The sequence below is a fragment of the Crocuta crocuta genome, unplaced genomic scaffold (genome assembly GCF_008692635.1).
Source record: "Crocuta crocuta isolate KB4526 unplaced genomic scaffold, BGI_CrCroc_1.0 scaffold222, whole genome shotgun sequence".
Taxonomy (NCBI): domain Eukaryota; kingdom Metazoa; phylum Chordata; class Mammalia; order Carnivora; family Hyaenidae; genus Crocuta; species Crocuta crocuta.
This window is the reverse complement of record NW_027528806.1, coordinates 2,007,699-2,028,624: the sequence shown is the minus strand read 5'-3', so window position 1 is coordinate 2,028,624 and position 20,926 is coordinate 2,007,699. Positions and strand designations below refer to the sequence as shown.

General features: G+C 44.4%; 1 protein-coding gene across 2 annotated transcripts in view; it reads right to left on the bottom strand.

Annotated features, from left to right (window-relative positions):
* The window catches only part of MTMR12 (myotubularin related protein 12), a 67,281-nt gene that overhangs the window by 16,860 nt on the left and 29,495 nt on the right, over positions 1 to 20,926 (bottom strand). For both annotated transcript variants that reach the window (XM_077755835.1, XM_077755834.1), the window contains exons 3-8: positions 20,166 to 20,308; positions 18,536 to 18,608; positions 17,430 to 17,560; positions 15,851 to 15,947; positions 12,040 to 12,169; positions 4,672 to 4,747 (exon numbers count right to left, since the gene is read on the bottom strand). In XM_077755835.1, the coding sequence (XP_077611961.1) occupies positions 4,672 to 4,747; positions 12,040 to 12,169; positions 15,851 to 15,947; positions 17,430 to 17,560; positions 18,536 to 18,608; positions 20,166 to 20,308 (650 nt within the window). The remainder of the gene's footprint in view (positions 1 to 4,671; positions 4,748 to 12,039; positions 12,170 to 15,850; positions 15,948 to 17,429; positions 17,561 to 18,535; positions 18,609 to 20,165; positions 20,309 to 20,926) is intronic.

Below are 20,926 nucleotides of genomic sequence, written 5' to 3'. Positions count from 1 at the left end.
GTTCATTTATTTATTCTGAGAGAGAGAGACAGAGCTAGTGCGAGTGGGGAGGGCAGAGAAGAAACAGAATCCCAAGCAGACCCCTTGTGGCACTGCAGAGTCCGATGTGGGGCTCAATCCCACGAAACTGTGAGATGATGATGCAACCCCAAATCAAGAGTCAGAACCCGAGGCGCCCAGGCCAGTAGAGTCTTTAAATATGTTTGTCGGTACAGGAAGAGAGAACAAGCCAGTAGCTTAACTCTTCAGGGGGGCTCCTTCAGGTTAGGGAGAGCCTGACATGCCTTCAGGTAGACCAGAGCCGTGGAACGATCCACATGGAAGGTGGAAGACTGACGGAAGTAGGCTCCAGACAAAGCAAGGACAGATGAGATCAAGAGCCAGGCAGATGTTTAGTTAGGTTCAGGAAAAGGAAACAGGAACACAGAGAAAAACAACAGGAGGTAAAGGAGGAAGCTGAGGGAGGTCTTGCCGCTGATTGTCCAAGATCCCACAGAAGTAGGGGAAATGTTGTCTCTCAGTACAAAAGACTGGAATTATAGGGGGCACCTGGGCGGCTCAGTCGGTTGAACAGTCCAACTCTTGATATTGGCTCGGGTCATGGTCTCATGGTCAGGGGATCGAGCCCCACATCAGGCTCTGGACTGGGCGTGGAACCTGCTTGGGATTCTCTCTCTCTGCCCCTCTTTGGCTCGTGCTTTCTCTCTCTCAAAATAAATAAACTTTAAAAAAGGAGGAAGAGGAGGAGGAGGAAGAAGAAGAAGGAAGAAGAAAGAGAGGAAGGAAAAGGAGGGAGGGGGGAAGGGNGAGGGGATGAGGAGGAGGGGGGCGGAGGAGGGAGGGGAGGAGGAGGAGGCAGGGGAGGAGGAGGAGAAAGAATGGAATTACAGGGGTACCTGGCAGGCTCAGCTGTAAGAGCATGTGACTCTGTGACTCTTGATCTCAGGGTCCTGAGTTTGGGCCCCACACTGGGAGTAGAGATTACCAACGTAAATAAAACTTAAAAAAAAAAAATGGAATTACAAACCTAAAGAGAATCAAAAGATGGTTTATACCAGTCCCAGGGAATAATGATACAGGATCCAAAAGGAGTTAAATAACAGACAGCCGACCAGAACAAAGGCCCAACTGAGGCAAGGTAACATGGCTTTCACGTATCCCGTTAAGGAACACTCTGCTGTTTGGTCTGAATCATCTTTAGCAACGTTCACTAGCTCCACAGCCAAAAAGGATCAATACTCAGGGGTTGGAGAACAGCAGACGGTAGACGAGGCCAAAGTCGCTACCAGAGCAAGGATGGGACTGAACTTACAAATGATGCGGGTCTTCACTGAAAATAAGTGAAAGCAAGAAAAAACAGACTAGCTGAAAAGCAGGGTAAAAAAGCATGGAGACACGCAAGCGTTCTGGTCACACAACATGGTGAATACGCTAAATGCCATTAATGGCAAATTTTACGTTCTGTGTACTGAGAGCGCTGTGTTCCCTGGGTGAATGTGTCAGTTCCCTCATGTCCACAACGTTTCCGCTGTCCGTTCATGCGAACCCCGCTAACAACTTCCAGGACATACCTATCGTTAAGGCAGATCCGAAAAAGCAAGAACACCTTCTTCCTACTGTTTCTATCAAAGTTACGTTGCTGGACCCCCACTCGGGTCCTAGCAGAACATTTTCTCCTCCTCAGCCTGAAGGCCTGGCTAGAACACATATAGACATTTCATGAAACGCCAGATGGAAAAGCAGCCTATTTGCACGTGTGCGGACAATTCATCTCTGCTGCTTCCCACCGAGCTCACCCTCTCTCCCTAGATCCATCTCTGAAAGGCTGAAAAACGAAGACCTTCATTTTCATTCTCCTACAACAGCAATTCTTAAAATGTAGTCGCGATGGGTGTGGGGGATCCCAAGACTCTTTCAGGTGTTCTGAGAATAATACTAAGAGGGAACGTGTCCTTTGCACGGGGTTGACATTTGCACCAATGGCTAAGCCCTGGTGGTCAAAAGTGCTGGTGCCTGCACACCAACGGAGGCACCACTACCAGAGGCCATCGGTCACCACTGCATTCTTCGCTGCCACACACTCACAGGAAAGAAAATTCTGTTTCACTTGAGAATGTCCTTAATGAAGGACTAAAAATTATTAATTTTATTAATCTTGACCATTACGGACAATTTAACAGTTCTATGCTTTAGATCCCGCGTGACAGAGTGGAACGCGACCACTGATGTGGTGTTTGTCTTGAGGAAGAGCACGTACGTGCCTGAGCTGAGAGGTGAACCTGCTGCTCTTTCCGTGGAATTGAAAGAATGGGTGAGGAGAAAAAAAGACAGAATGAGTGCGAGTCAAACAATGGGGGTTCAGACTTTGGTATCTGGCAGGTGCACCCTCAAAATAAGAATGAAGTGACCCTACCGCTTCAAGGCAAACAACTGACAAATTGTTGCAAACGAGAAAAAATGAACTTTCAAGCAAAAATTAGAATTGTGGAAAACTAACCTCTGACTCCAGCTGGACAGCGTCCCAAAATATACAGACTTTTCTGATCAGATAAGGCCGATGCTAATGAATGTGATTTATTTTTGAGAGAGAGCATGAGATGGAGAACAAACAGGGGAGAGGGGCAGGGGGGAAAATCCTAAAGATTTTTCCCTCTCTCCCTCCCTCTCTGCCCCTCCCCTGGGTGCACTCTCTCTCAAAATAAATAAACTTTATGTTTGTTTATTTTTGAGACAGAGATAAACAGAGCATGAGTGGGGGAAGGGCAGAGAGCAAGGGAGACACAGAATCTGGAGCAGGCTCCAGCACAGAGCCCGATGCAGGGCTCGAACCCACGAACTGTGAGATCATGACCTGAGCCGAAGTCGGGCGCTTAACCAACTGAGCCACCCAGGAGCCCCTAAAATAAATAAACTTAAAAAAAAAAAAGGTTGGACATTCAATGGACTAAGCCCCCAGGCACCCCTGATTTTTATATTATATAAGGAAATATGTTAATATTTGGATGATCTATGTAACTCAGTGAACCAACACTTTCCAAATGACCACTATATAATGTCATAAAATCATGCATGTTTTAAGATCTATGCCAAGTACAAGACAGACTGGTGGATTTTAATTTAGCAGAGAATGAAAAATTCATTATGTTTTCAGATTCCTTATTGCAATTAACCTTTATGAAACTACCACTCATCATTTTTCTTTTTTTTTTTTTGGTGTGCCATCAAAGAACAATATTCTCAATTATCTGAAAAGGCTAATATTCTTCCCTTCCCCACATACGGATCTGTGTGAGGCTGGATTTTCATGTACTCCAACCAAACCCTAACATCCTACAACAGATGGAATGAAAGAGGCAGATATAAGAATCTGGCAGTCTTCTATTTTTAAAAATGTGAAATACCGTTACCCTATGTTTTTTTTGTGTTATGAACAATAGCTATTTTTCACAAAAATACATTATTTACATTAAAATGCAGTAAGTTTATTGATAAAATAACCAGTAAATTTTTAGTTTTTCATATGATAAATATGAAACAATATAATCCACATAAACAAAACCTCTTTGAAAGTGTTGAGCGTTAAGACCCCAAAGTGTGAAAACATCCTCTCTCAATCAAAGATTGCAAACTGGTAGGACATGAGCCAACTCCAGCCCAAAGACCAGAGTTGTTTTTTGTTTTTTGGGGGGGTGGGGGGATCAAACCATTTTATTCAAAGGCTTCGGGGAAAGGTCGAAAGGGAAAAGGTGATCCTATGTCCTCGGCCTGGCAGGAATCTTCCCAACCTTACAGTCACCGAAAGCAAGACCAGTTTTTTAAACATCTGAATCAGTTGCATACATATAGAAATGGGGAAAACTCACAACTCACATAAAAATCCCTATCTCTGGCTTTTCCTGAGAAATCAGGACATATTCCCACACAGCACAAACTGCCGGACACAGAGAAGCAGCCTCCCCTTCACTCAGGGGGATGGTATCTGGTTCACTGCAAGGGCCAAGCTCATTACCCGCCCTGCATACATGGGCTTCTGGGCACGTGACCTCTGATTAAACATCTTGCCTCCTGTACAGGAGTGACCTTTTTGGTGAACGAGCCATGTGCATAGCACAGCATTTATTTGTAGTTCTCATTCCTTACTAAATTCCCTGAAGGCTTGGCAACTCCCAACCACCAATTAGAAACTGGAGTAACTGCCAAAGTCTTGCTTTCTTTGATCAGTGACACATTAAATATGGCTCCCATCCCAGTCTATTCTATGAAAACTAAGTAAGCTCTCCATGTTGTCCCTGGGAGGAAATGTGGCCACGCCCACTCAAAAATTAATAGTGGGGCCAAAAAGAACCTTAAACCTTGCTACCCTTTGTGTGGTCAGTTCAGCCTCAAAATTATTTCAGGGGTTAAAGCAGGCTAACTTTCAACACTAGAGAGATACGTAATCCTCTTGTATCTCTAAGATGTTTCTGCAAAAACTCTACCGCATCTGTGAAAACTTTAGAGCTCTGTTCTAGGGAGCCTCATGTCTGAGAGAGAAACTTTTTTAGTGAATCCCTGAGGTATTTTTGGATCAGTTTTGAACAGAGGACCAAAGCCAAGGGCTTTAAATAGAATAACTTGTCAGAATGGGTTGATGAGCAACCCATGGCTATGAGAGTTTCTAGAGGTACTTACTGGTATGCCATGACCCTGGAAGCGTGACACGTCCTCTTCGGGAAGAGGGGTGGGGACAACAAAGTACGCTGGCAATCTAGAAGAAAGAAATGTCACCAGTGTTAGTACGAGAGTAATCCACTAAGTATGAAAGCTCAACTTTAATGAACTGAGGAAGCGAAAGCAGAGTGGCAGGACACGAACCTTATTTTCCTGTTAAGGAAGAGCAAATGCACATGAACTATCTCTGGCCAAATCAGTTGGGACTCTGGGTTCAAATCCTAGCTCTGCCTCTGATTCTGTGTGACCCTAAGTAAGCTACCCTACCTCTCTGGGTCTGTTTCCTCATCCATGAAATGTGGGGACTAGAATCTGTGATATCTAAAAATATATGAATTCCAAAATTGGGAGGGATCCTTCTCATATAGTGTCAATTAAGCATCCATGTTGTTTTCAGTCAGACTAATATGAAACCAGTAATTAAGATGACTGCCGCCTAGGGGTGCCTGGGTGGCTCTTTCAGTCAAGCATCTGACTCTCGGTTTCGGCTGAGGTCATGATCTCATGGTTCGTGGGTTCAACCCCACATTGGGCTCCGCACTGACAGCACAGAGCCTGCTTGGGGTTCTGTCTCTCCCCTTCTCTCTGCCCCTCCCCTGCTTGTGGTCTCTCTCTGAAAATAAATGAACTTAAAAAAAAAAAAAGGCTGTTGCCTAAACTGTAGCAAGCATTCTGACAACAACAAACATTTAAGTGTTTACTGTATGCCAGGCTCTAATTAGGTAACACAAATTACTCATTTAATCCTCCTGACAACTCTTATGAGTATACACTATACTATTATTCCATTTCACAGATAAAGAAACTGAGACAGTGCCACTAAAGTCCTTCCCAGGTTATACAACTAAGCAGCATTAGGAGAACTAGGCCCTGAACCCAACCAGTATGACTTCAGTTTCTACATGAGAAATTTTAGGTTCTAAAAATAACCTGTTAAGTGGTAGGATGTGGGAAAGTTAGGTTTCGGAGGTGCAAAGATCAGAGCTGTAGAGGGACACCACCTCTTCCTCTAGTTAACAGATGCAGGTTTCTATTAATAAGAAACCTGCCTAAGTTGCATCACTGTTAAGCTACAAACACCTTTCAGTCAAAGAGCTTAAAATAAAGCCTCACGGGAAATAAGAAGGTAACTGTGGTGTGACTACAACAGGAAATATCAGATGGCTGCACGTTTGAAGTAAATCCCTTAAGTATTAGGTGATGGGACAGATGGACTTTCTAAGTTGAAGAGATCATAATTTTCATGTGATCAAATCATTAGATCTAATCAACCCGCAAGGGAGTGGAGCACTATTTTAAACACCAACCAAATCCAGATTACAGAAAACCATCAAATAGGGGCGCCTGGGTGGCTTAGTTGGTTAAGCGTCCGACTTTCGCTTAGGTCATGATCTCACGATTCGCGGGTTCGTGCCCCACGTCGGGCTCTGTGCTGGCTGCCGGCTCAGAGCCTGGAGCCTGTTTCAGTCTGTGACTCCCTCTCTCTCTGACCCTCCCCTGCTCCCGCTGTCTCTCTCTCTCTCTCTCTCCTAGAAATAAATAAAACATTTAAAAAAAAAAAAAAGAAAAGAAAGAAAACCATCAAACAGCCTGGTTTCTTCAAACAAATTGCAAGAAAACAAACAACGGGGGGACCTGGGTGGCTCAGACGGTTGGGCATCCGATTTTGGCTCAGGTCATGATCTCATGGCTCATGAGTTTGAGCCCTGCATCAGGCCCTGTAGTGACAGCTCAGAGCCTGGAGCCTGCTTCAGATTCTGTGTCTCCCTCCCTCTCTGCCCCTCCCCCACTCATTCTCATTCTCTCTCTCCCCTTCAAAAATAAATAAACATTGAAAAACAAGAAAACAACAGTGGGAAAATCTATAGGTTAAGAGACTTAAGACATCTATCAATCAATGGCAAGAAATCAATCTCATTGAGTCTTGATTAATGATAAAGCATAAAAAGATGAAAAATTGCTTTAAAAGCTTATAAAACAATGGGGACATTTTGAACACTGGCTACTGAATGCTATTGATGGTTTTAATGTTAAATTTGAAAGGTGTGACAATGGTTTTATGATTATATTTATAAAGAGTCCTTAATTGTTAAAGATGTATACCAAAATATTCACGAATGAAATGTGGTAAGGTCTGGGATTTACTTCAACACAATTCAAGGAAAGCGCAGAGAAAACAGGATTAGGCAGGAGTTAAGAATTGCTGGGGCGCCTGCATGGATCAGTCAGTTAGGCAACCAACTCTTGACTGCAGCTCAGGTCACGATCTCACAGTAAGGTGTGTTCAAGCCCTGCATTGGGCTCTGTGCTGGTGGGTGTGCCCTCCCTGACTTACACTCTGTCTCTCTTAAAATAAATAAATAAACTTAAAAAAAAAAAAAAAGACTTGCTGAAGGTGGGTGATGGTAAAAGGGAATTCATCACATTCTCTTCTCTTTTATACTGCTTGAAATTTTCCATTAAAAAAATCTTAAAGGTAATTAAAAAGAAAAAAGCACCCATTATATTATAATGTAAAACCAGGTTTTCAAACTATTGGTCAAGGACGTGATACTTCAAACCATCAAAAGTGTTAAGAATCATTTGACTTTAAGGAAAAAAAAGAATTATTTGGCTTTTGACGTTTGCAGTGTTCGAATATTTTCTAATTAGATGTGTGCTTGAGGGGGTGGGTGGTAAGGGGTCCCTTCTTCAGGTGTTATCACTGAGTAAAAGACACACATACATAAATACCTCTTCACAAATCAATGAATCAGGCTGCCCATTAAAATCACATGGAAGGATTAAAAACCTCCCTATGTCCAGGCTCCACCCCAGAACTACTAAATATCCGAAGCCTGAGGAAAATCCGAAGCTGAAAAGCCCTCCGGTATAGTAACAGGGTGACGGCTATTGATGTAGAAGACCCCGCCACTCCAAGTGTGCAGCAGCACCACCTGGGCAGCACACTCTCAAGTCCAACCTCACACCTATGGAGTCAGAATCTGCACACTAATGAGCTCCCAGGTGATTCAGCTGTGCAAACTGGGAGCCTCGCTGCCCTGGAGGGCGGCTTCCACACAGTCCACCGGTTCTCAGCTTGCAGAGGGGGCCCAATGTGGGGCGGGTCCAGCCCCGAGTCTCAGCTCCTTCCCCAGAGGCTCATTCTACAAAGCTGAGGCCACAATACTTTATTTTTTAGTTTATTTTTATTTATTTGAGAGAGAGAGAGAGAGCAAGCATGAGCCGGTGGGTGAGGCAGAGAGAAGGAGAGAGAGAGAATCCCAAGCAGGCTCTGTGCTGGCAGCATGGAGCCTGATGCAGGGCTCAAACCCACAAACCACAAGATCACAACCTGAACCAAAATCAAGAGTCCAATGCTCAATGGACCGAGGCACCCAGGTGCTCCTGGGGCCACATTGTTTTAAAAAATTTGCATGCCTTCCCCTACTAGTGAGGTTAATATTTTACAATGTTGGTTAGCCAGTTAATTTTCCCTCATAAGTTGTCTTTCACCAAAGGGGGAAAAATATCAGAAGCAAGCATATTAGCATATGTAGCATGCGGCGGCTAAAGAAAGGAGGGTGCCCAGAGATGGACAGCTGTGCACCAGCGAGGGGAGCCCGAGAGGTCTTCTCCTGCCCCAGTGAGCAGGTTCTGAGGAGTCCCCGCTGTGAGGCTCCCAATGTCCACAAACAGCTAACCTTCCCTCCTTGGAGAGCAGTCATTTTAGTCATTAGGACAAGTTTCAAGTAAACAGCCTTTCCCAATACAGGACGACTTTATTATGCAAGGAATAATTATTCAAGGAAATATTCCAAATAAATACTCAAGGAAAGCTATCCAATCCACTCGGGCCTGGCCTTCCTGAGGGTGAGGAAACCGTAGAGTGACTGCATCAGGGCCGCGATGTCCTCCTGCGGCAGCATCGGTTTATAGGTCCCGCTGTGTCACGCACCCTACGGGGTAACAGACCTTCCAATACCTTGACAGGAGGCAGGAGGAGACAAAGGCTTTTCGGAAGGAAGACTGGTACTGGAAGAGCCAGCTCCGACCTTGGGAGATGAGGCAGACACTCCGTGTCCTATTCTTATCCAAACTGGTTGGAGTGCCCTCTAACCCCTGAAGGAAGGGCTTCCATTACTTATTCTACTTATTGAGGGCCTCTCAAAAGCAGGCACTATACGGGGCACCTGGGTGGCTCAGTCAGTTAAGCGTCTGACTTCGGCTCAGGTCACGATCTCATGGTTTGTGGGTTCAAGCCCCGCATCGGGCTCTGTGCTGACAGCTCAGAGCCTGGGGCCTGCTTCAGATTCTGTGTCTCCCTCTCTCTCTGCCCCTCCCCCGCTCACGCTCTGTTTCTTTTTGTCTCAAAAATAAACATTAAAAAAAAACTAAAAAAAAAAAAAAGCAGGCACGGTACTAGGTACTGAGGATATAATGATGAACAAAAGCAGTGTCCCTGAATCTCTCCAGAGCTGACAGGTTGCAGAAACAAACATTTCCAAACAGTGACACAGATAAAAATAAACTCACAACTGTACGAAGTACTGTGAGGAGAGGCCTACAGTAAGCGCAACGAAAGTTCTTCCAGAGACCTGACCTGGACCTGGGAAGGCTCCACCGGGGCTAAGATCTGCCCCACAAGCTGGAAGGAAGCACGCTCCCGTGGCTGAAAGCCGAAGGTGCACCCCCCACAGAAGACCACCTGGGCAAGGTCTCTGGCAGGGGGTCCGCATGGCCAGAGGGCTACACAGAAGGGAGTCGGGCAGGAGTCAAACTACGAAGGGCCTTGTAGATACAGACAATGGACGCCGGGGGAGACCACGCAGGCGGCACCACCGTGGTCCAGGTGAGAAACAGCACAACTTGCCCTGTATCTTCCCCTTGGGGCAGAAAAGGGTAGAGGACTCTGCATGACTGGGGCAGCCCACGGGGAGGGCGCGGGGGGAGGAAGGGAAGGGGTGTTGGCACCAGGTGCTCTAAGCACTGAAATTTTGCTAAAGCTTTCTTTTCCCTGCTAACCACTCATTAAAGGCTTCCTCCCCACCTGCCTTTCCTACCAGGTATATTTTTGGTACACTGATAACTACACAGATATTAGTGAATTTAATCAGTATGTGGCAGGATTTTTTAAAACCAATCCTGGGAATGGGGATACCTTCTAACAGTGTCCACATCACACTACACACTACCGCCTCCTCGGCACAGGGGTTTCTAAGCTCTGTCTGAGCGAGAGCTACCTTTACCTCTCCAAGTTTTGTGACTAGGAAAGAGGGGAGCAGGAGGGTGGGAATGGGGAGGTGACACATGTCCTTGAGGTCCCTCCCCACGGTCACTCCAGGTTGTGCTGTGTCGAGAGAGCTAACTTGATAGATACCTGAAACTGATCAAAATCAAAACTGATGTGAAGAGGCCCATCAGAACCATAAATACAAAATGCTCTACAAAAATATAAATCTTATGAAACTGTTACCAGAGTGTTGGGGAATATGTTCCAAAATGATAAGATTCAAGTTTCTAAAAGAGGATTATGCAGCGTCATCCTTTAAAAATGTAGGTCAGACCACATCACGCCTCTGCTCTAACTCCTCCTCACTGCATGATAAATTCTGAAAGCCTCCCACCATAACCATCCAACCACCCCTCTCCGCCCTGACCTCACCCCTACTCCTCTGTCCCCTGGGCTCCCCAGCCCCTGGGCTCCTTGCTGTTCATCACAGAAGCCAGACTAGACTTCACCTCAGAGTCTGTGCCTCTCAGGTCCCCCGAGCCTGACAATCCTTCACAAGAACACGTCCAGCACACCCTAGGCCATCGCTGGGTTATTTTTCTCTGTCTACTTACTACCTTTTTTTTTTTTAACGTTTTATTCATTTCTGAGACAGACAGCATTAGCAGGGGAGGGTCAGAGAGAGAGGGAGACACAGAATCTGGAAGAGGCTCTAGGCTCTGAGCCAGCTGTCAGCACAGAGCCTGACACGGGGCTTGAACCCACGAACCGTGAGATCATGACCTGAACTGAAGTCGGCCATCCAACCGAATGAACCACCCAGGCGCCCCAACTTACTACCTTTTAATACACGCCAGTCACTCATTTGTTCTATCATAGTTTTCCTCCCACCAGAATGACGATTCCAGGAGGGCGGGAATTTTTAGGGTCTTTGTTTAGTGCTGTTATCTCCAGCAGCAAGGTCACTACCTGGCATAATAGTAGCCACTCAAAGATTTTTACTGAATAAATAAAGAGCCCAACAGAAATAAGGAAAATACACAATATAAATTTAGAAATGGCTCTAATCGTGTCACGCTTAGACTACAGATACAATGAAAAAAAAGACACATACACACAAAAAGACACAAATTCCCTTTTGAATGTTTTAAGGGACACCTTAAGGGTTTCTAACGCATGGTTTCAATGTGGAAAACATGGAACCCTTGTACCCTGCTGATGGGAGTGTGAAATGGTACAGTCACTAGGGCAAACAGTCCAGCAGCTCTTCAAACAGTGAAACACGGAGTTACTACATGAGCCAGCAATTCCACCACTAGGTGTATAGATACACACAAGAGACCCGGAAACCTCTGTGCACATAAAACCATGTACACAAATGTTCATGGCAGCATTACTCATAATGGCCAAAAAGGGAAAACAACCCATATGTCTACCAACTGATAAATAAAATGTGGTACGTCCATACCATGGAATCTTATTCAGCAGTAAAAAAGAATGAAATCCTGATCCCTGCTACACCATGGATGAGCTGTGACAACACCATGGTAAGTGAAAGCAGCATAAAGACTACTTATTATACGAGTCCATTTATATGAAATTTCCAGAATAAGCAAACTATAGAGACAGAACGTGGACCAAGAGAGTGGACCAGAGGTTGCCTCGGGCTAGGGGTGTTGAGGCACATGGGAAGCAACTACTAAGGGCTTTGAGGTTTCTTTCAGAGCTGATGAAAAGGTTCTAAAGTTGACTGTGGTGGGGCATCTGGGTGGCTCAGTCAGTTGAGTATACGACTTTAGCTCAGGTCATGATCTCACGGTTCGTGGGTTTGAGCCCCGCGTCAGGCTCTATGCTGACAGCTAGCTCAGAGCCTGGAGCCTGTTTTGGGTTCTGTGTCTTCTCCCTCTCTCTCTGATCCTCCCCTGTTCACGTTGTATCTCTCTCTCAGGAATAAATAAAACATTAAAAAAAAAAATAAAGTTGACTGTGGTGATGGCTGCACGCTCTGTGAAGAGATCTCAAACTACTGTACACTTCAAATATGTGGACTGAATGCTATGTGAACTCAATCTCAATAAAGCTGTTAAAAAAAAAAAAAAAGAGCACTGAATGCTTACCTTTCACAGACTTTATAGCCTTCATTGACACTCACTGCTTTGTACTTGACACTGCCTTTGGTCCGCTCCAATTCCCAACACCAGTCCTTAAGTGTGTCAAACATTACAGTATGGTTCCTGGGATCCGTGGCTAACAAAGCAAATTTTAAAAGACAATAAAATCTTGTTGTGAAGCACAAGTATTTTAATGATGTGAAAGTAGATCTCTAAACCCCAGTTTTGCCCACTAAGCCCATTTTTACCAAGCACAGTAAATTCACTGCTTAATCCTAACCTTGTTCCTTTTTTTTTTTTTTTTTTTGTCATGACACCAAAATTATGACCAAGGGCCTGTCTTTTTATACTGGAGGTGTTCTTGTTCCACTCCTTGCAAAAGTAATTTATAGCTCCCTTTTCAGTCATCTGACCATGAGATAATTTATATAACATAAAAGATCCTGTGAAGCACTAGAAGACAGACTTGGCACAAATGCTAAAATAATAAAATATTTTTAGCCCTACCAATATGTGCATAAGATGGCAAACTCATTTGAATAGCACGTCAGATGCCTGAATGTAAATCTTCCCTCGGTTTGAAGATGCACCGTCAACAAGAGGATTTTCCGGTGTGACATCTGGTAACTAAAGACCATCACCAGACCAGAGGGTCAGGGCATATAAAAGACTGCACGCTGGTGAGGAAGACTTCTGCCCCTCCCCTGCCCTGTACTCCCTGCTAGGAGGAAATGTCTAGGAGCACCACTCTTGCGGCTCAACAGATGTATCCATGGCCCTCCCCAAGCCACAGAACGCTGGGTGACATGTATCAAAACAGTCTCAGGTATTTATGCAAATCAGTTACTTCAAGCCCTTTGTAGCACATTAAAACAAAACAAAACAAAACAAAACCCAAGACTTTGGGGAAAAACAGTGTTTGATAAAACTCCTGCATGCTTTTTTTTTTTTTTTTTTTTAACCAACTTTGAAAGAGACAAAGAGAATGTGAGCAGGGGAGGGACAGAGAGGGAGGAGAGGGAGACAGAATCCCAAGCAGGCTCCCCAAGGTCAGGGTGCAGACCTCAACACAGGGCTCTAACTCATGAACCGAACCATGAGAACATGACTTGAGCCAAAATCAAGAGCCAGATGCTTAACCGTCTTGAGCCACACAGACTCCCCTCCCCCCATGCTCCTTTTAATCAAATCAGATCATAGTGCAAAGGATAAAAGGAATAATGATAAAAACAGTGGTTACACTTATATAGCACTTAGTATGTGCCAGGTGCCGTTCTGAGCATATTATATTTTATTAATTCAATCTTTATAATCCTACAGCATATGCAATATTAATTCTTCCATTTTATAGATGTGGCACAGAAAGGTCAAGAAATTTACCTGAGGTCACAGAGCTAGGCAATGGCAGAAACAGAGCTAATACCCAGGTACCTATCAAGGTTTTCCATAAAGTAATAAATGCAAAAAAAAAAAAAACCCGACAAACACAAATAATAGTACTCCAGTTCAAGAGTAGATAATTTTCTTAGCAACACCAGTAAGTCCTTTCCTAAAATCCATATCTTGAGTATTCAGGACCCTTCAGCCAAATCACTCTTGTGAATTATCAAGCCAGGAAATAACTAAAGATGTTCAGATTGCAAAGCACCCACCTCTACATACACCTTCTCAACGCAAAAGCTAATTGGCCAACTAGCATCTATCAGTTATAACATTTACTTCTCAAAAAATGGGAGTAGGAAGGAGGATAAGAAAAAGATGGAATTAAAATAGAATAAAAGATGCCGCATATCCTCGGCCTTCTGGCACAAAAAAAAGGCACCACCCAGTGAAGAAACTGCCAGAGTCCATCAAGAGAAGGATTTTGGAACACAGATCAACCTAGTGTTGGTGAGCCAAGAAACTGTCTTATACAGAGTCTGGACCAAGAATCAGGATGTAAGAAAAGGTGGAATTCCTAAAAGTAGAGTATGATTTTTCAAACATAAACTCAATAAGTGTTTATATAAATTATAGTAACCAACAAATAAGTTATATTCTGTATATCTCATATTGCAACAAGCTGTTGTAAGCCAATTACTCAGCACTTACATGTACAGCTGCAGTGAAAAGGTCTGTCATTCACAAAGATGAACTTATGAAATTAAGGAACTAATTTTATGTTCAGTGTAACAGCAGAGCTGAGCATTATCTTTTTTAAAAATTTTTTTAAAATGTTTGTTTATTTTTGAGAGAGAGACAGAGTGTGAGCAGGGGAAGAACAGAGAGAGGGAGACACAGAATCTGAAACAGGCTCCAGGCTCTGTCTGAGCTGTCAGCACAGAGCCCGATGCAGGGCTCGAACCCACAAGCTGTGAGATCATGGCTTGAGCCAAAGTTGGACACTCAACCGACTAAGCCGCCCAGGCGCCCCAAGCTGAGCAATATCTCAAGTTAGTGTGTAATTCTCTAAACATATCTGCCCCAAATAATATGCAGTTACACTTTCAATTAACCCTCTTTAACTTACTGCACCCTACATGCCACACGTTTAACAATTTATAATCTTCATGACACTTCAACAGAGGCATGAACGCTGCTGTTTTGAAAATGAGAAAACAGATGCCCCAAGAGTTTAGTGTCATCCCCAGGATCACATAGCTACTGAGCAATTCAGCCAGGATTTGAATTCAGGTGGGACAGACCCAATTCACAGCTTTTCTATAAGTCACCAGAGTTCCCAAAATGCAACCTGCTCTTTTAGATGTCTACATCTCTGCACATGCTAATCCCTCTGCCCAAAACATGCTCTGCACCCACCAGACACTCCCACATCCTCCACTGTCTGCTCGGGCACCACCTGTGCCCTCTGTCGGCCTCCCTCGCAGGCCCTTCCACCAGAGGACACAGCTCTCTGCTGCCTCTGCTTGACTTGATGCTCACAGAGGACAGGGATTAGTTGTATTCACGTCCATCCCCACAGTGCTGACCCACAGCAAGTGTTCAAAACATGCTGACCAAAGGAGCACTTAAACTCTGCACTCTAGCACACCACTAAGCCAGCACGCCACTTCTCTGACGAAAAGCACACAGCACACAGTCACTTAACATCAGCATGACCTTACGAGTGACAGGCAGAGCCAGTGCACCAGCCAAGGAGAGAGATGGAGGGAAGGTACAGATGGACATCTGTGGAAACACTGAACAGTGCTGGGCATTATTAATAGCTAATCTGGATGACTGAAGTTCCTTAGTAAAGGACTGCTCCCTGAACTGAAAGGCAAACACCTGGGATTTTAAGTTCTGTAAGCACACTTGTTTTCTGATGTGCTCCCTTATGCACGACTACTCCATTCCCCCAAAATATTTGCTACAGAACATGTTGGGTTGTTTAAAGACTTCCTAGAACGCAAAACATTCTCTTGAGTGCTTTGAAATGAAATCGTGTACATTAAAGTGAAAAAAAAAAAGAACCCAGGAACAAACAGGGTTATTTTAAACTTATCTGAATTTTGCTTCTCTATAATCTCACATTCCCCGTTATAATATGCTGATTTTAGCTTTCATAAGAAATACTCAAACCAATAATCCCAAAAAGCAAATAAACCTAAAACATAAATTAAAGCAACAAAGATTGCAGGAAAAAAGAAGAAAGTTTTGGTTTTTTGATTTGTTTTTTGTTTTTTAAATAAGAATCTTGAATGAATCACCCAAGCAAGAGGCAATCGATTGCTGGGAAAGAGGAAAAAGAAGCTCACGGATGGGTTTCCCCTGCTAGTGTCGGGAAGGAACCGAAACAGTCTGCCTGGCTGCAAATTACAGCCCGGAAGACACTCACCTGTGTGGTTTTGTGCAGCAGCAGCAGCATAGGAAAACAGAAACAATCGCTTAAGCAGTTTGGGAGCCTGGGTGTGATGGATTATGCCACTGACAATCTAGGAGAGAACCAAACAATGGGGACAGTCATGCTTTTGGCAGATAAACACTGAGCCTAGGTTTTCAGTCATGCCAATAGGCTCCTCTGGGCAGCACACGAACACTCTTGAGGTCTCTATGACACTATCTTTTGGAATAATGCCAAATAAGCAGAATGTTAACAATTTTGTCAGGTTTTCTAAGAGCTTTGAATTTCTAGGGAAATTTAAAGAAACAGTCTCATTTCTCAAAATCAAGGTGCTACAGAAACTTAAGTGATGCATATTCAGATATTCTAAAAATCTGACACACCAAAGACAGAAGGCTAATATCAGACAATAACCAAGACAGTTAGCTATTCTAATCCACTTGTGGCCTTTACAACCTTCTTCTAGAAGATTAGAAAAAGAAATCAATCCATTGTGCTTTTGTCTGAAGTTGCAAACAAAAGCATGTTTGGATAGATGATTAAAATCATTCAAAATGAAATTTCTGGGGACACCTGGGTGGCTCAGTCGGTTAAACGTCCGATTTTGGCTCAGGTCATGATCTCATGGTTCGTGGTTTCGAGCCCCGCGTCAGGCTCTATGCTGACAGCTAGTTCAGAGCCTGGAGACTGTTTCAGATTCTGTATCTCCCTCTCTCTTTGACCCTCCCCTGCTCACGCTCTCTCTCTCTCTCTCTCAGAAATAAATAAAACATTAAAAAAAATTTTTTTTTAAATAAAGTTTCTGGCTTCTCTGGTACTTTTCCCTGTCTACACTACTCTTTTCCTGCTCAGAACAGATACCAGAGTGATGCTTATTATTCTAACTGAACTCCCACATTCCCTAAAAGAAAACCAAGGAGTTGCTCGTAAGCGTGCACAACTCAACTGTAGCCAGACACAACAGGTGAGCTGGCCGCCTCTGGGTCTCCCCTGACATATGTACCATGACAGTGGCAAGCTTGAGACTTTGGATACCTCAGTCAGAGAAATCTTCGACGTTACAGTGACCACTGTAACCAGTGCATACGGTTATATATTTCAATGTGCTGCAGCAAAAGTTTCCTGAGGGTCCAAAATCACAGGCCTCATTTGGTAACTCAGCTTTGCCCAACCAACCCTGCCCCACTTCCTCCCTCCACATACTGCTACTACCTCCCACACGAACTCATCCATTCCCGGAGTCGGGGGCCGCTGCTCCTACTTTGCGCAAAGGCTGGCAGGTGTGAGAGAAGGCTGCCTCCTGACCCTGGTTTCCCACCTCCCACTCCTTAGAGGCTCCAGAAATAAAAGCATTACGAACTGAAGGACTAAAGGTAGCGTGCGCCCACATAATACACAGGCACGCTTTCCCCAGTTCTCTCTCAGCTCTAATCAAAGCATACAGGATTATAACCAACTTCACTTTACAGACAGACATGCTTCCCCTCCACCTTCATGCAACAGAAGCCAGAAATAAGAGTTGGTGGTAAAACCTGATGGGAAAGAAAACCTAAAAATACATGCAACTAGTTACCCTTTTGACTTCCTCTTCTTTTGTGTACCTCAGACAGAAGTGGAATACTCGGAGGTCTTTGCAGTGGATGATGAGTTTCTCAGGGTATTTCTTCAGTTGTCCAAAGAGAGTTTTTTTTTTCTCATCAAACACTACACACCAACGAAGAAATCAGGAAGGGAAATCACGTTATAAGGCAAAAAGTTAATGCTAAGGAAACAAGTAAGACTATGAGGACCTCTCAAAAGTGAGAGGAAAGGTGCTGTCCTCTAAGGAATTGTCAGCAAGGGCCCCGGCTCTCTGAGGATGCGCAAGACTCTTCATTCCTCTGACAAGATCAAAATGAACTGGCTGCTATCAGCAAAATGGACTCCAAAAGCCAATATCACAAAAGATGAAAGGGAGTCACTAGGGACACGCTTTCGGAACAGTCAATTCCTGGATTTATGGCCAGGGGGCCCTCCCTGTCCCCAAGTTTGGACCAGGCAGCACCTACTTATGTGGGGCTAAATAGCTACTGAATGATTTCTGAAAAAAACCCTGATAGAAAAAATATAGACGTGAAGCACAGAGAAGCTTGACCCTTAGCAAAAAAGAAACAGAGTACAGTACAAGCCTTTATCAGATTAGACTTTACAGTAAAATCTAACAGCTAACATGGACAGCCACAAGTATGATCTAGCAGATAATGGCTCTGTGGGGGCGCCCAAGCGGCTCAGTCAGTTAAGCATCCAACTCCTGATTTTGGCTCAGGTCGTGATCTAATGGTTGGGAGATTGAGCCCCCCATCGGGCTCGCACTGGGCATGGAGCTTGCTTAGGAGTCTCTCTCCCTCTCTCTCTGCCCCTCCCAGCTCACACACGCATGCTCTCTCTTGCTCTCAAAATAAACAAACACTTAATGGCACGGTGGAGTCTCAGAATAGGTTCCAAGTTCAAGACCAAGCTCCCCCAGCTAAGTGGCCTCAAACAAGCCACTATACATCTCAATTTTTTCATTCACAAAACTGATTTAAACAAAATAAATACATAAAGAAATCTTAGTAAACTGTAAAGGACCATAAAAATATTGTCATTATCAGCTATACTTTCATAGGCTGGCAACACCCCAGGGGAAAAGATACTTACCTCCATAAATCTGATCAACACAGTGGAGTGTTATGTCATTTTCTCCTATAACCTTATTCTTAAACTGGGTTTCCTAAAAGATTCAAAGGGAAACAACTGTGATTCCTTTCTGTGCCCTATGAAAACAATAACAGGCAGAGCAAATCACCATTTTCCAAGTGCACATTAAGAAAACCAGAGAGAGGTTGGAAGAAATGGGGGTGAAGTGGTCAAAAGGTACAAACTTCCAGTTACAAGATAAACAAATCATGAGTGTCACGTACAGCGTGATTATACTTAATAATATTGTATTATCTATTTGAAAGTTGCTAAGAGAGTAATTTTAAAAGTTCTCCTCATAAGAAAAACAAATTTGAAACTGTAGGAAATGACAGATGTTAACCAAACTTCCTTTGGTGATCATTGTGCAATATATACATTTATTGATATACAACTATCAAATCTTTCTGTTATATTCCTTAAACTAATGCAATGTTATTACTTATATCTCAGTAAAACTGAGGAAAAATACAGTGCATACTCTAAAAAACAAACAGGGAAGTGGAGCCACATTCCCTGGGTAAGGGGTGATGAAGTGTGCAAGGAAAGCTGGTAAGCACCTTGTTTTCAAACCCAGCCACAACATGCCATTTCTGGGCTGCTCTCCGGCCAACCGGCCATGCCACATGTCATCACTTTGGGAGATTAGACTCCTCACAAGTGCAAACAGGTAAGTGACAGAGCTACAGGAAGCCAGGTTTAGGAAGCAAACGCTGGGAGATTCGAGTTCCTGTGAATGCTGTCTTTATTTGTACGGGACAAGGAGCCGAGCCACTAGCGTGGACAGCAGCACAGAAGCCCACAGGGGCGCCTGGGTGGCTCAGTTGGTTGAGCGTCCGACTTCAGCTCAGGTCATGATCTCACGGTTGGTGGGTTCGAGCCCCGCGTCGGGCTCTGTGCTGACTGCCAGCTCAGAGCCTGGAGCCTGTTTCAGAGTCTGTATCTCCCTCTCTCTCTCTGACCCTCCCCTGCTCAAACTGTCTCTCTCTCTCTCTCTCAGAAATAAATAAAACATTTAAAAAATAAAAAAAAAATAAAAAAAAAAAGAAGCCCACACTCCAACACAGCCAGGGCGGGCTGGGACAGCTGCGTTTGTATCAGTGTATAGCGCTCTCCGAGTGGTGCGGGCAGCCCTCTCCCTCACTCCACTGTCCATTCTCCAGAAGCAAGGACACTGCTACTCAGGGCAAAGGAAACCCGAATTCAAGTGCTGCAAGCATCAGTTTCATAATCAAACTCAGTTCCTGAATGTGAGGGACAGCATAGTACAGAGAAAACATGGGGAACTAGTATCTTTGGGAAGGTAAGTGATTCCAAAGAATGATACATACTGTGCTGAAATACAAAAGAAAATAAAAAGTTGATAGTGTCCACCTATGAAGTCAGATGACAGTGTGACCTGGGGCACTCAGAATGGCCCTACCACTGGAAAGAGATCCCAAAGGCCAGAGACATTCTAGTGGTAAGGACTTCTGTCCTTTGTGTTTCATGTGTGTCGTGGGGGGGGAGAATTGAGGAGCTGGGAAAAAAGACAATGGGGCCACAATTTTACTGCTCCCCGCAAACTCAGCCAAATGTAGCGCATACATACATCATTATCCAATGCAGATTCGTCATCGCCCAAGAAAGCAATCTTGAAGTCCGTGCACACAAGCTTCCCATAGATCCCACGCTGACAGGAATCTTCCTGGACATACTTCAGCACCGTGCTTGCTTCACAAAGCAGCTGTTCACCTGATCGAAACCAAAACAAGTTCTCAGACTCCTCAGGGAACATACAGTATACAGACAGTAAAAGCTTTCCCGGCTCCATTCCCAGTAAAGACAAACACACCCTCCACTGCAGCCCTTCAGAACTCTACACTTTCCAGCACAGTGGGAGCTGCAAACCTGTGGTCAGAGACGAAGCAGAGTGGGAACCACTCATAAGTGAACCCAAAATGGCTGATATACCTTCGCACAGGGCATTTCTCTGTCTTTTAACTGGGAATAAGGAAAGTGTCCACTAGGCAGAAATGACCTCAGCTACACCTGCAAGCGCAGACCTCAGTGTTCCTATCACTTGGACCCGAGCAGGTGTGGTATAGAAGTGACACCCTAAATGAGTGAAATCTGAAAGGCTCTGGAACATAGAGCTCAAGCCAATCTGTGTTGAGAGCGGGCCATCTCTCGCTCTGGAATCGCTGAAAGATGGCAGTTGCTTCCCTGGCCAAAGGGCTTGCAGGCGGCTTCCTCAGACACAGAGGTGCAGCTTGATCACATTCATTCTGGCTCCACAGACAAGGATGGGAGGAAAAGGGAGGTCAGAGGTTTGTGGGAAAAAAGTGGTTTCCTTTCTTTCTTAGCTGAGAG